This window comes from Acanthisitta chloris, unplaced genomic scaffold (assembly GCF_000695815.1).
Source record: "Acanthisitta chloris isolate BGI_N310 unplaced genomic scaffold, ASM69581v1 scaffold30544, whole genome shotgun sequence".
NCBI classification, from domain to species: domain Eukaryota; kingdom Metazoa; phylum Chordata; class Aves; order Passeriformes; family Acanthisittidae; genus Acanthisitta; species Acanthisitta chloris.
Genome location: NW_008668193.1, coordinates 13312 through 27251, shown reverse-complemented (window position 1 = coordinate 27251; position 13940 = coordinate 13312). Strand labels below are relative to the sequence as shown.

Below are 13940 nucleotides of genomic sequence, written 5' to 3'. Positions count from 1 at the left end.
CAGAGGCAGGACTTTCTGTCATGGATTCCTGTTCAGGAATCTTCCTCTCCTTAGGCAAACAAATGTAGTCATCACAGCAATGGGCATGGCCAGAGAAATCAGTTTGCTTGACATACAGAAAAAAAAGGTCATTAGTACCAAGTAGTTTGAAGTCCTAATGATAGCACAGCAGAACTATCTGTAGCAGTGTTTGCTGCTCTCTTTGCGCTGACACTATGTGTTCATCACAGATAGGAGGATTGTTTTGTAGCAAATTGCAGAGGATGAGGTAGAAGACTGAACAAAAGTCAAAGTTTTTGTTAGCTAGTACTATCAAAATGCCGAGCCTTGCTCATCATGAAGGAGAAGCAAATAACTTCAAAAACAAGATGAGGGAGAAAGTTAACCAGATACAGGAAGGTTTAAGAATTACTGAAGCTGAAGAAAGGGATGTGTGCTCGTGCATTTCAGATCATGAAGGAAGTAAGGGACAATTAACAACATTAGGCAGCCACCAAGCTGTCTGGCAGCACTCGATATTCAGTCCAGAGCATGCCAGTCTTCCCTGACAGTAACCAGAAGTGTTAACCTGGTCTGTCACCAGCCAGGCAGCCAGTTATCAGGCTACAAAAGGTAAGAGCAACCACCATATTTTAAGAAAAATTTCACTTTTTCGGGTTGTTTTGGGCATTGTGTTTTAAATCCCTGCTGCTGCTGCTGACAAAAAACTGCAATGCATATTCTTGCTGTGGTTAAATTACTGATATATTAATTGCTATCTGTTCTGGATGCTGCAGTTGCATTTTTCATGTCTGTTTATTGCCTTTTGTTGATGCCTGATGAAGATAGCGTGGGCAGATCCTACATCTGATGCTTTGTTTTAGTTGCCTGGCTACTGTAAAATGTTATCTTAGCTTTTGCTGAGGTGCCACAGATGCTTTCTTGATGAGTGTCCAAACAAGGAAATATTTATAAGATGCTGAGGAATGCTGCACTTGCCTGGTTCTGTTGCTTTTGCTAGAGATGCTACAGTATGCTTACTTTGCTTTGCTACTACAGACTTTGTACAATAATGTAGAAGGTAGACTGAAACCTTTCATTTACACATTGGGGTCATGGTCAATACCAAACGTAATATTATCTGTATCTTTGTATGCAAAGGAACTGTTGTTGGAAGGAGATGGTGGGCAGCTGCTTCACTTAATTGCAATGCATTCTTTTCTGGTACTTGTTACAAAGAAAACATATTTTTCCTGTTGAGTGTGTTGCCAGATTTTTCCCTTCCTCTCTCCCTGTGAAATTCTCCAACAGAGAGAGATTTAAGTCTCAAAACCTAATTGAGATGTTGACTTCAAACTTCGTCCATGACAAAAACTGAAAGTAACCAATATTTCTTCTGCTCTCTGCATTTTCTGTTATGGCTGCATAACTTTATCTTGTTACATCACAAGCACTTCTGACTAAATTGTTTTCTTGTACTCACAGTCTGAAGCCTCTTCTAAAGCCTCTGAATAAGCTATGTTTCTTTCCAGTCAGTCAAAAAATATTTTGTCAGCAAATAAAAAATTTACATTTAACAGCTGTTTTACTTCCTTCTTTAATATTATTGCAAGCCTTTTCTTAATTATTCTTGCCTTTTGGCAGTTGCAGTGCATTAATATTTACAAGATGAGATACAGTTTTCTGTTTATATTAGCAGTCTTCGGTCTGTGAGATCTGGACCAACCAGAATGCAGGATATCCTTTCTCATCGATTCATCAGGTTCATAATGTAAGATACAGCGATAAATGGCTATGTTGTCACTCTATGGATGTATAGTCTGTTGCCTTGGTGTTATCTACGGGTGTCATGTCTCTGAAATGACAAAAAAAAAGAGTTTGTAACTTGTCTGCCCTCTCTGGCGGTTATGTGTGCGCACATTCGTGTATCGTGCCATGTGGCTAGCATATGTTGGCTGTATGGTGTACATACATACAGGATGTGGGGGCATTGCCAGCAGCAGTCTTGCTTAGGGGGAGCTTTGACTTCTGTTCCTGATGTTTTTGTTCACTCATTTTCCCAAAGCAGGAAACCGTGTAAACTGCGTAGTTTGCACAGTTTCACCCCCACAGTGTGTTGTGCTGCAATTTCTGTGTTAGTCTGTAGACTTTGCCTAGCTGAGGTACACACCGTGTTTGCAGAGGCACTTTTGGGGGAGGTAGAGGTAATGCGATGGTACCCTGAATTTTTGTCACCTCTGTGACAGTCACACATGCTGTGCACGTGAGGGCAAACCTGGTGATCTGTATTGCAGCGTGGTAAGGATGACAGCCAGTTGTTCAGAGAAGTATTTCAGAGGAGCTCTAGATTTCTCCTAATTTTTATCACACCTCCTTGGAGCATTTCTGCCAGAGAGGGGCTGTTTTGGCTAGCAAGCTTTAGAAGCTTTTAAAATCTTAAGTACACCATGAACCTGTTTCCATTATTTCAAAAGCCAAAGATACAAGGAGCTAAAAATATTTCTCCTGCTCTAGGAATTAAAGCATAAGAAAATAGTGAGGATTTGAAAATTTTTACAGGAGGGAGAAAATTCTTAATTTTTCATCCAGAACTGTTGTATCTATGTGTGCTCCAATTTGTTGTTGTCATGGTGACTAATGCACATTACCATAACCAGGCATGAGGCTTAACAGGTGAAAAGTTATAAGATACAGTCCTTGTTAAAAATAACTACATTCAAACCACTCAAAGCCAGGCCTTTTTGGTTTTTTCTTCCTTGTAGCATGGAGGGTTTTTAACTTGACATTTTTATAAAAAGATGAGAGAGGTGTTAGAATTATACAGAAGTTGTATCGAAGTTACTTCTTAACTGTGACTACCTCTGCATTCAGGTGCCTACAATATGAGTCAAATACACTTCTCAGAGAATAGGATGTGAGAGGAAAATGTGCAACAATTGTAAAAAAAAATACCTAATAGCTGTAATCTGCTTCTGTACCTCATTTGACATCAAGTGTCTGACCCTTTTCAGAGCACTGAGAAGTGCTCATCTGCCCATTTTCAGGGTTAGAAAGCTCTGCAGGGGCACAAGATACTGGTCTTTAAGACTATTAAAAGTTGTCACTGTAAAAGTATTGAATCCCTACCACTCTGGCACCTGGCTTGAAACCACTTTCTGATATTAAATTATTTATCTGCAAAATGTGGAGCTAAATATCTTCTTTTTCAAGGTGTCAGAGGCCAGAAAGAGGAAAGGCACTGGTTAAAGGCATGAGGAGGTTAGAATACTAAAACACAGGTAATACGGCAAAAAGCATGTGATAAATTGCACAGCTGTCTGATGAGCTGTAAAGTTAGATGAGGAATAAATTATCTTTCGCCTTTCTACTTCATCAGAGAGATAAAAATCTCCATCCATATATTGTGTCATAAAAAATGCATAAGCTTAAATGTTTGATTATTTCTTATAATTGCAAATTAAATATTCAAACCAGAAAATCCTTATCCTATCATATCTATTTTTAAAACTTAAATCAAACATTATAGTTGGTCTTGCACAACAATTTATGAACATTTCTATACTGCCTGAAAGCATTTTAGGTGCTTATGAAGGACCTGAATTTCGGTTCATCACCCATGAATTGCTCCACATTAATTCCTTGGCTTTGAGACTAGTAGTAATTCATGTTTTTCTACCCTGGACTTGAGCCTTTTTATTTCAAGTCTTCACCAGGTCAAAGGTGTTCCTGCTTTGTATTTTGCATGAAATTAATGGCCATAATCACATCCTAAATATTAGAATTTCAGTATCTGACTAGAGTGAGTCAGCTGAGGAGCTCCTTTTCTTCCTGTTGAGGTTTTCTAGACCCAGATTTATGAATATATTTAGCTGTCTAAATCTTATTTAAAAGTTGTTTTCTTTTTCCCTGAAAAAAATTTTAAAAAGGAAAGGAAATTGCATGGAGAATGTGTAATAGGAATTACACTTCCAAATATCTTCATGGATCTGGGCTTTGGAGACTACCCTGTTATAACTCAGTCCAAATAGGTTATGAATATTAACACTACTACTGTTTAAAAATCTAAGGAGCTTGGTAAGAAACAAAAGGAAACCACAAGTCACTTCTGCTGAAAGTTAAAAAACACTTACGATATAGCTATAAAAGAAACTTTTGACTATGTCTTCTTCATAGGCTATCATGTCTTCTTCATCCATCATAATAATCTATGCCTATGATGTTTAATTTCGTGCTACTTTTCTTAGTAGCTGCTCCCTCAACAAGACACACTGAAATACATGAAAGGTCTCCAGCTGCAGTGGTCTGTCAGGAGCAGCATAAATCCTGTATTTCTGCATTCCCCTAACCTCAGCTCCATTTCATGTTTAGACCATCCTAAAACATGTATAGCAATCTTGGCGATTCTGTTTTGTCTAACTTATAAGGAATAGGTACTAAGATGTTTATACATATTTACAGAGCAATTAATGGATACAAACAAATGGTCTCCACACAGTCCCTCTGTGTCTCATACACTAGTTTTATTAGCCTGGTTGAAGATGATTTCTCATGATTATTTTTTTCCTTTATAAAATTGAACCAAAACAAGAGGTAGTCACTGTTCTTCTTTTTCAGTCCTTTATTTACAGACAGAAGCAATGTTGTCCATGCTTTTCATACTGTCTGTGCAAAAGGAAGACAAACTGTAAAATTATGTACTCATTTTACTCCTTATGTACCCTGCTTCATTTGTCAGTACTGTCCCTTTTTTGCCTGTGAGGAAAGCCACCTGCTGAGCAGTGCAGCAGAAGGGTTTGGAGCACTACCCATGGTCAGTAGTTCGGTAGAAGCTCTGGTCCTGCCTCAGGGCCATCCCCATGCTTCTTTGGTGGAAAGACCAGTGGTCAAAAGATGTAGTTTTGTAGCTTTTCTGTCCTGAATTTACTCCTATTCCATCATAGTAACCTTTTGCTCAATGGATAGCATACAGCTCCCGAGGTCTGCTTCCTTACACAGAACATGCAGGAGTGTATCTTTAGTACAGAAAAAAAAAAAAGGACTATTTCAAATGGTCTGTTAGCTGTGGCCTTGAACAGTTCATAAGAGACAGGTGAACACACTGTGAGAATTTGTGATGAGTGCAATCCATCTTCTCTTGTTGTCAAAGACAGACTCCACTAATAAGGACGCAGATCCTTGCCCCTTGTAATATGTTGGAAACCTTATTTTACAAGGAGAACTGCTTCTTAAAGAAATCAAATTCCCGCTTCATATTAAATGTGATAGAAGGTCTTTAGTGGCCAGAAGGATTCATTTCTGTGGATACAACATGCCAAAAATTGGAGCAATTTCTCCTGCTGCTTTCCTTTCAAAATCTGAGTCTGAAGTCATACCCATGGCATATAGGAAACTTAACTAGGCAAAACAGAAATTACACTACTGTGTAGTTGGTAGATGTGCAAATGGTGCCAACAGAATCTAGCTTTGACTTGTTTTATGATGTTCACTTGCTTGAAGTTACCATGTTGGCAGGATAATGTTGCTGTTTCCAGATTTATCTCTGGTTTTTATTGCAGACTTGTGCAAATGCGTGTCATTTTGTTTTCCTGTGGCACATGAAAATGATGTACTTGTTTTGTTTACTCTGTCATGATTTAATTAGTACGATGTGATAGTTTGCCAGGCTTTGAATGTCTTCAATAAGAATTTTTTTGTGTGTTTTTGATGCTTAAATTCTTTTTGTTATAAAAGTCTAAACTTCTAGCCATATTCTGTGTGAAATACTGATGACAATTCCTTGCCAGCTTCAACACATATTTTAACAATATGACATACATGGAAAATACACAGAGATAAGTGCAGGTAAACAAAGAAGTAATATAATACATATTGAAATAATCATATAGAAAAGAGTAAAATAGTTTGAGAGAGAAAAAGCAAGGTAAGAAGGAGGATCAGGAAGGAGAAATGTGGTTGCAAAAAGACAGTGGGAAGAAGAGGGGAATTCAGAGGGAGTCCAGACAGGATAGGAGACAAGTGGGGCTGGTGGCAGACGGAAGGTGCTTGGGAAGAGGAGAAGGAGCCCATCCACAGGTCATTTTCAGTTAAGTGAGCTGATGCTGGTTTGGTAGCATCCCTGGTGTTGAAGATGTGGGCTCATGTGAACCAAAAAAAAGAGAGGTCACAGTTACAAAATTATTTATCTCAGAATAATAATTTTTTTTCATAGGCCTGCAAGGTAGAAGGAGCCCCTAAGGGCTCAGAAGTCAGTCCAGGTCCAATAAAGCCATGACCAAAAATACACACTGGCAGGTGAGACCCACACCAGCACTGCCAGGCTGGAGACATTCCTGTACCAATGCCCTGGCTCTGTTGGGAGGGAGAAGAGTGCTGTGAAGGGATACGGCAGCAAACTGCAGTCCTACCCATGTTCTCTGAGGGCTTTGAGGAAAGAGGGGAGATGACAGCTCAGGAAGGCAATTTCCTATATCAATGAGAATGATGAATGTGGAAGGGCAATGTTAATACTTCTACAATGAGGCATCAAGAGAAGGTGATCAAAGTAAATATTCGTCAAGAGATTAAAGAATGCCTCATATGTTCGAAGAATATATAATAAGTCTGCAGATCAAAGTAAAGTCTTAGTTATTTAGCCATTTAGGAAAGTTAGTTATTGGTTGTGTGTGCCGGATAATGGAAGCCTTATTAACTGTGCAGAAAAGCTTGTAAAGCACATAGGAGAATTTTCAAAAGGCATTTTTGTGCATCTCCTGATTTTTTCAAGTGCTCTCATCCTCATATATATATTGTAAACGCTTATTTATAAGGAACATTTCCGGTGCCTAATGATTTTATTCTCAAAGCAAATAGATTTAATTAAAACCTCATTAAACACTACAGTAGATGACTTTGGATTATAAATTAAATCATGAAAAATGTTGTAGGAGTTTGTATTCCCTCATTTTAGTAACAACTAAATTCTTGTTAACTGAGCAGAACAGTGGAGGGCTACTTTATAGAGAATTTGCCTGCACATTCTCTTATATGTTGAACAACTGTGATTTTCAGACAGGAGACTGGGGAGAGCCTTCAATTACCTTGCGACCTCCAAACGAAGCCACAGCATCAACGCCTGTACAGTACTGGCAACATCATCCAGAGAAACTCATCTTCCAGTCATGCGATTATAAAGCATTTGTAAGTGTTGATAAATTTCGTGGTTTGATTTGGGGTAGATAGATTAATCTTAGATTTTGATAGGCTGTCGTGTTTTAGTCTCATTTATATTATTTTTTCAGTCACTTTTAGTGAGACAGGGCCACTTCTTCTGAAATACTGTAATTGTAATAAATGAGAAACAAGGATGCACAGTACATTTTTGTATGAATTTTGTGATATATTGCAGTCCATGTTGCAATAGTGTTAGAGAAAGGACACCATGAATAAGTGGCTAAGTGTTGTAGAAGTGACAGTGAGAGCAAACACCCCTACTTCTCATCTGTCACAATTCCCTGTCTAGTAGTTAGGGAAGAATAATAAAGCATAATGTGGATCCTCATACCTTAATGCTGTGTGCACAGTAGTTAGTGTTGCCTTGCTGAATTTTATACATCTGCAGTACAGAAAGTCATTGAAAGGTGTTTTTTTTAAAATGAAAAACACTTTTCTGAAATCTTGAATTTGCTGTCAGCAAGGTGGGGGACTGGAACTTCTGGGGAGCTGAAGAGATGCCTTAGCCCACCTATTGAAATGCTTACATTTCCACTTCCAACTTTGCAGGAAAGCACTGTTAAAGTTGTTAAAGGTGCTTGCCCAGACCACTGTGTGTCCTCTTTGGAGGTGGCCACCTAATGAAATAAGTTTCCTTACTGTACAAAGGAAAGGGTCTCAGTAGTTGCAGTGCCCTTATGATAATAGCTGGGGGTTAACCACTAGTGCTGTACATGGGGTTTAGATCCTCGTCTCTTGAAGCAGCTCGGATCTTTAGTGTTTTTTAGGATAATGCTCTATCCATCAAATACTGCAGCATTTTTGGGAAGAGTTGAAGGCTGCTGGACCTGATTTAAAGCATGTCTGGAAAGATAGGAATTAGAAACTAAATGCGGGTGAGACAGAGCCTGAATCCCACTGAGGGAGGCAGAGGGGCTGTTACAGGCCTGTCTCGCTGGATGGAAGGTACATGTCTCTGTCTTCCATCACACCTTTGTGCAGTAGAAATTGCCATGAATGCAGCGATTGCTAGAACCTCTGCCTTCCTCAGCAAATCATGGTCAAGGACCAGCTTACCTGGTCTCAGTCTTGTTCTCCTACTATTCAAAAGTTACTTGTTCATCTCAAATTGGAAAGGAAGCTTAGCAACTTCTAGTTCTTCAAATATTTTTCATCGTTTTTCAGTAAGGTGAGCATGTTTATCTCAAGAATGCCTTTTATCTTACTGCATGATCCAGCAGTAAATTCATAATCAGACCTTTGTAGTAGATTGGAAGGCATGTAGATCATTAAAAATGAAGTTGGGATGACCAGGAATATAAGTTACTAGTGATTAAGAAAACACCTTCCTTTCCAAGGACCATGTGTCACTGCTTTGTTTCAGCTCCCTGAGCTGTGTTGACCTCAGCTTTACGGAGTAAAACACTGGCTTGTAAGTTATAATGGGGGCAGCTTTCACTGTATGCTGCATCACTCAGTTGAACTGTTGGATGTTCTCTGCATTGTTCCCACATGCTCTGGGTGTTGAGAAGGAGCATTTCCAAAAGCACAGCAAGTCAAAGGAAAGCAAAATTCCCTCCTAGAGTTTCAGATTTTTCTGACAACTAAATTGGATGGTACCTCTGTGATTTGTTTGTCTATTCCACAGTCTACCCTGGGAAGCATTTCTGAGTATCTTCAGCTGAGGCTTTTTGCTGCTGTGCAGATGGGACAGGAGCTGCCTGTCTCTTTCTTCCTCTTGTTCTGCTGTTAGCTCAAAGCACAGCTTTTTTCCCTCCATGCCCGACCAACTGGTAGCTTTCAAGGAAATGCCAATTTATTGTGCTGTAGTCTATAAAAAATGAGAATTTTTTTTTTTTAAAATTAAAGACATTAATTGTAACCTGCCCAGAGAAGGCTAAGGATGCTAAAGGTGTCAGACAGCAGGATCCAGAGAAAAATACAGTGCAATTCTGTATGCTTTTGTTTGATTTTTTAATTTCTGAGCTTGCTTTAAATTTGTTGGTTTTCTGCAAGGACGATATCAAGCTGTCCCAGCAAATTAATGCCCAAAGCCCTATTCACGTCACCATTGAGCCCCCAGCTGGACTCACAGCTGCTTGGTTTATGAATCTTTCACATCTGCAGTCCTCTAGGAATGCCCTTCATTCATTCCTTTCTGCTTGTGCTTATCTGGTAGTGTTGGTGTTGCTCAGTGTTCCATTTAAAATGCCCTGCAAAGTGTTTCTCACTAATTGCCATGTTGGCTACTGTCTACATTGAAATATTTATGCATTTTCTTGCAGGTCAGAGACTCCAATAGTACACAGTGTGAACTGAAGGCTTTAAAGAAAATATCCCAGTTTAGGTCAGGAGACCAGAGAATTGAACCAATACATTCTCTGTTCAGCTCCAGCTTGCATTGGACTGTAGCTGAAGCTCTTTTTGATAGATTCTTGTCTAAGCTGAAGCTGGTTCACCATCTGGATGGATCAGCTTAGGCTGTCTCCAAGGGGTGTCAGCATGGTAGAATGAAAAGGGTCAGGCAGTTGTGCTGGGCTGCACCTCTGGGAAGGTTCCTGCCCACAGCAATTTGTCTCCTCCTGCAGCCTACCTACCCTGCAGTGACACAACTTCTCTTCACTTCCCGTGTTGCTTGCATAGGACTGGAGACTTAGGAGAAGCTGTGGCATTGTTCTGCAGTGAGAATACAGAGAACAACGTCTCTGTGCCTAGGGAGGAGCAGGCCAGGGGTGGTTTGCTGTCCCCTCCCCCCAGTACAGCCAGACCTGCCTGTGAGATCACATAGAAATACAGAAACATCCCATTTACATAGAGCTCGGTGAGAATGGCAGGGATGGTGCAGCCAGCTCCATCTCTGGAGGAGCAGCACCATGGCATAGAGGGGCACCAAGACCCTGGAGGAACAAGTCCAGAGGAGCTGAGCCTGCTGTCAGGGTGCAGGAGGGTTCAACTGCATGTGCTGGCAGTGAGGGAAAGGCCCATAGGAAAGGGGACGTGTTGATGAGGCACTCACTGCCTTGTGTACCCTCGGAGAGGAGCGGCAGATCTGAGGGCATGGTGGCTTTCAACCAGCTGAGCCAGGACACAGCACCCTGCTGCTTCCTCTCACCCAGCCCTCCTCCAGACCAGTAAAGGCTTCAGAATAGTAGTTCAGGGTCAGCGTTTTCTTAGGAGGAAATAATGGTTTAAGCTAGTTTTAGTACAGATTTATTTTCTCTGTTTGCTGACATCGGACTCTGCTATTTGCATGTAAATTAATTACAGATCGAGTACACTGAGATTAAGATTGCTGCTGGCCTTCGTGTCCACATGATTGCACACATAACAATAGGACTTTGGCAGATGGCAGCTAAAAAAAGCAGATTCTCCATTTTTTAATGACATGGCTTTTTTAAGATGGAATCTGTAGTATTTCCTCTTCGAAACAATACCTGAAAGTCTTCTAGCTTATCCCTTTAGTCACTCAAAGGCCTCCAGCTGATTCAATACACTTGTTGCTGTGCACTCTTGTTTCATAGGTTTATTAATGCACCATTTTAAATGATTTATCAAAGAACTGCAGAGTAAAAAAAAAATCTAAAGCAATACATTAAGAAGTCAACTGCTACCGCTAAGGTTTTCTAAGCATTTTTAGTGCATTTCTGCAGATGTTTGTCTGTTCTGGAATTTAAGTTAAATTAAGTTCAATGGATTTTTGTTTTAGTATTTAGGTTCTATGCTGGTAAAAGAGTTAAGAGGCACAGAGTCAACACAGGATGCGTGTGCAAAGATGAGGGTAAGTTAGTAAACCTACTCCTTTCTCTATCATAATAGTATTAAATAATGTCAATCTGACTGCTTGTAATGTGCCCTTTTTGCTTTTATAACGTACTGTTACCCATTTGTTTTCCTTGCATTTACACTGGTATTCAATAGGAAATCTGCTCTGCCTTATGTCTTAATTTCAAGTAATGCCAAAATTTAAAGGTATATTTTTATTTTGCATGTTGTATCTAAGAAGAAAACTGAAATGTATGCGTTACGTTTTCTCATGAATGTTTCAGTATGTTTCAAAGTACTGTCCACACACTTTAAACATGCCCATATCAAATAGCTTTTATAAACAGAGTTTATAGCTTTTATATGATAATCTCGATTGAATTTACTGTGTGAAAATATGTGCTAGTAAATATATTAACATGTTACTAAAGCCATTGGCATGGTCTAATTCAACAGCCACGTAATCCTATGAATGCGTTTACTTGCATGAATACTTCCATTAATTATGAGTTACTTACATGTTTTTTGATTGAAGGAGGAAATGGGATCTAATTCATTTTCACCTGACGGTGGAAAAGTAGTTAGGTTTCCTTCAGACTGTTCAGGATATGTTTTCCTGTGTCTCTTTGGCCTGACACTGGTTTGCAGAAAATTGCAACATGGCTCAGTCAATCTCCAGGAGATATACTGCTGCTGGGAACTCAAAACAAGCCACAGCCTAAATTATTCCCAACTGTAGTTGTAATAAGAGTGCACCTGTTCATAGCCATGGTGAACATATCATGGTCTGGCATGATTAATTAATGAAGAATATAATTGTTTTCTAATCTACCAAACGTGTACAATTACACAGATGAATGAGCAAAATCTTTTCTTCTGTGTATCATAAGTCTTTTATGCAAGATGCCTCTGAGCACAAGATGTGTCATTCGGATCAGTTAGAAAGCTGGAAGATGTGTAAAATTCATGCAATCAGACAACCATTTCCTACTGGTTACGTATCTGCAGCACACAGACTTTTGTACAAGCTGTTTTAGCTAAGGGCTGGCGTTAATTCATGCTTACTAGATTGCCTGAAGATCTGAGGCTTTTCAGCTAATTACATGCTAATCATGCCTTACCTGGGCTTAAACTCCTCGATAAAAAAAACCTAACAACTTGACACAGAGGGATCTACAGTCACATACACGTGTTCTGGGGAATTAATTGAGGCTGCAAGCATACCATCTTCCAATCCAGTTTTCAAACTGTCAGGCTTAGCAGTTCAATTTTTTAGGCATATTCCTGTGCAGATCTTAGGGCAGAATTTGACACCATAGTAGCGTATGACAACTTCAGTAAGTTTTCTGACTGAACTAGGAAGCTTAACATCAAAAAAGTCACTCTAAATAATTTATAGGCATTTTAAGATATATATTTTGTAAGTAATAAGTTTGGCCAGTTTTAATTATACAACTGAAAAAAACTGAGTGAAAACAAATTTAATGTAAAATACAATTTTTCTATAAAAATAGTGGAGTTGCACTAGTAGTCTATAGTGCCATAGAGGACACTTAAATAATACAGTGATGGAGTTTGCATACATTTATTCTTTACATTGTCTTTTCAAACCATTGTGCTGTGTATTTTCTGGTTTGTGTGTTTTTATTGCAAAGATATTTCAAGAAAACGGTTTTTAATCAGGATTTCATCTATTCTTTCTATGTAATCCTTTTAATCATGTTCCTATTCAAGTCAAAAGCAAAAACTTTGACTTAATGGGAACAGATTGCTATTTTTGCATAAATTTCCCAGGGAGAAAAATGTATCTTTTTCCAAAACTTCCTACCTCTGGTTGTGTTCTGAAAGTTGGCATCTGTGAATTGGGAGTCCAGGTTGTCCAAAGTCATCCGGAAGTTTTGCTGTGATGTTCATTACACCATACCACTGGATTGTCATTGAAAATGTGACTTCCTTTATACTTACATTTGGCTTTAAATGAATTGAAAGGGACACTTCACTTACAGGAAAAAGAAGTGAAAAGCTACATACATTATTTGTCTGGTTCTCAGGTACTGAATTCTGTACACTTGTCCAATGCCTCTAGAGTCAGTAAGATTTTTACATAGGATTGTGCTATCATGATAGAGCAGTGTTTTTTAATTCTAGTATTTTATTTGTTTTTTCATTTACATATTTCAAATCTATGCCATGCTGCACTCGGAAGCATGTTGGGGCGGGGGAGTACATCACATATAACCTTGTACCATGTTAAGGTCACACCCTGCATTTCTTTAATCTTTCTGGACTCAGCCACATAATGGCTTTATGGAGAATGCATGAAAATTAGGTACCAAATTTTTCTATTAATGTGGCTTTAGATTCTCCATCTTTAACTTAATGCTGTCAAAAAAGTTTTGATATTCACTGGACGTCTTCCAGTCAGCAGGTGCACAAGGATGAAAGAAGTGTATCAGTGAAAAAAGATATCTTGATCTTCCTTAATCGTTCATAAATACAGAGAAACAACAAAAATTACTTGTTTGCTGACTGCAGATTCCTTATTGTTAGTCGTAGATGCTCCCAGGGCTTTCGGTTATTGCAAGTGATGGTTTTGGTTCCCAGGGGAAGTGCCATGTGGATATCCCTTGTGTCTCTCTGCAGAGAGGCTTACAGCAGCCTCTTTCTCTCATAGCAGACCTGGGAACCTTTGTCATAATAACTCTTCTTGACAATCCACTGTGCTTCTCAGCATTGTGCAGCACTGTGCTCCAGCAGGGCACATGATGGATTTGTTCAGGGAAAATCAGGCAGATGTAATAGCTTGAGCTCAGCACTGGGATCAAGGTTATACATGCTTTTTTTTCCCCACCCAAATTGCTGATTCTTGCAGTCATTCAAAATATGAATATTTGGCAAGAACTGTGCCTGTTAGAGGGACTATACTTTATTTTTCCATTCATGTATTTGCACTCCAAGGGTGACTGTATATTTTATGGTTTCTTATTTGTTTCCAGCTATTTTCTCTCACA

At 39.1% G+C, this 13940-nt stretch overlaps 1 protein-coding gene across 1 annotated transcript in view; it reads left to right on the top strand.

The window, feature by feature from the left end:
* Positions 1-13940, top strand: part of LOC103800425 (ankyrin repeat and sterile alpha motif domain-containing protein 1B-like) — a gene marked incomplete at both ends in the record, with an annotated part of 42231 nt that overhangs the window by 16427 nt on the left and 11864 nt on the right. The window contains 3 exons of the mRNA XM_009072799.1: positions 1679-1750; positions 7027-7155; positions 10874-10949. Coding sequence (XP_009071047.1) covers positions 1679-1750; positions 7027-7155; positions 10874-10949 — 277 coding nt within the window. The remainder of the gene's footprint in view (positions 1-1678; positions 1751-7026; positions 7156-10873; positions 10950-13940) is intronic.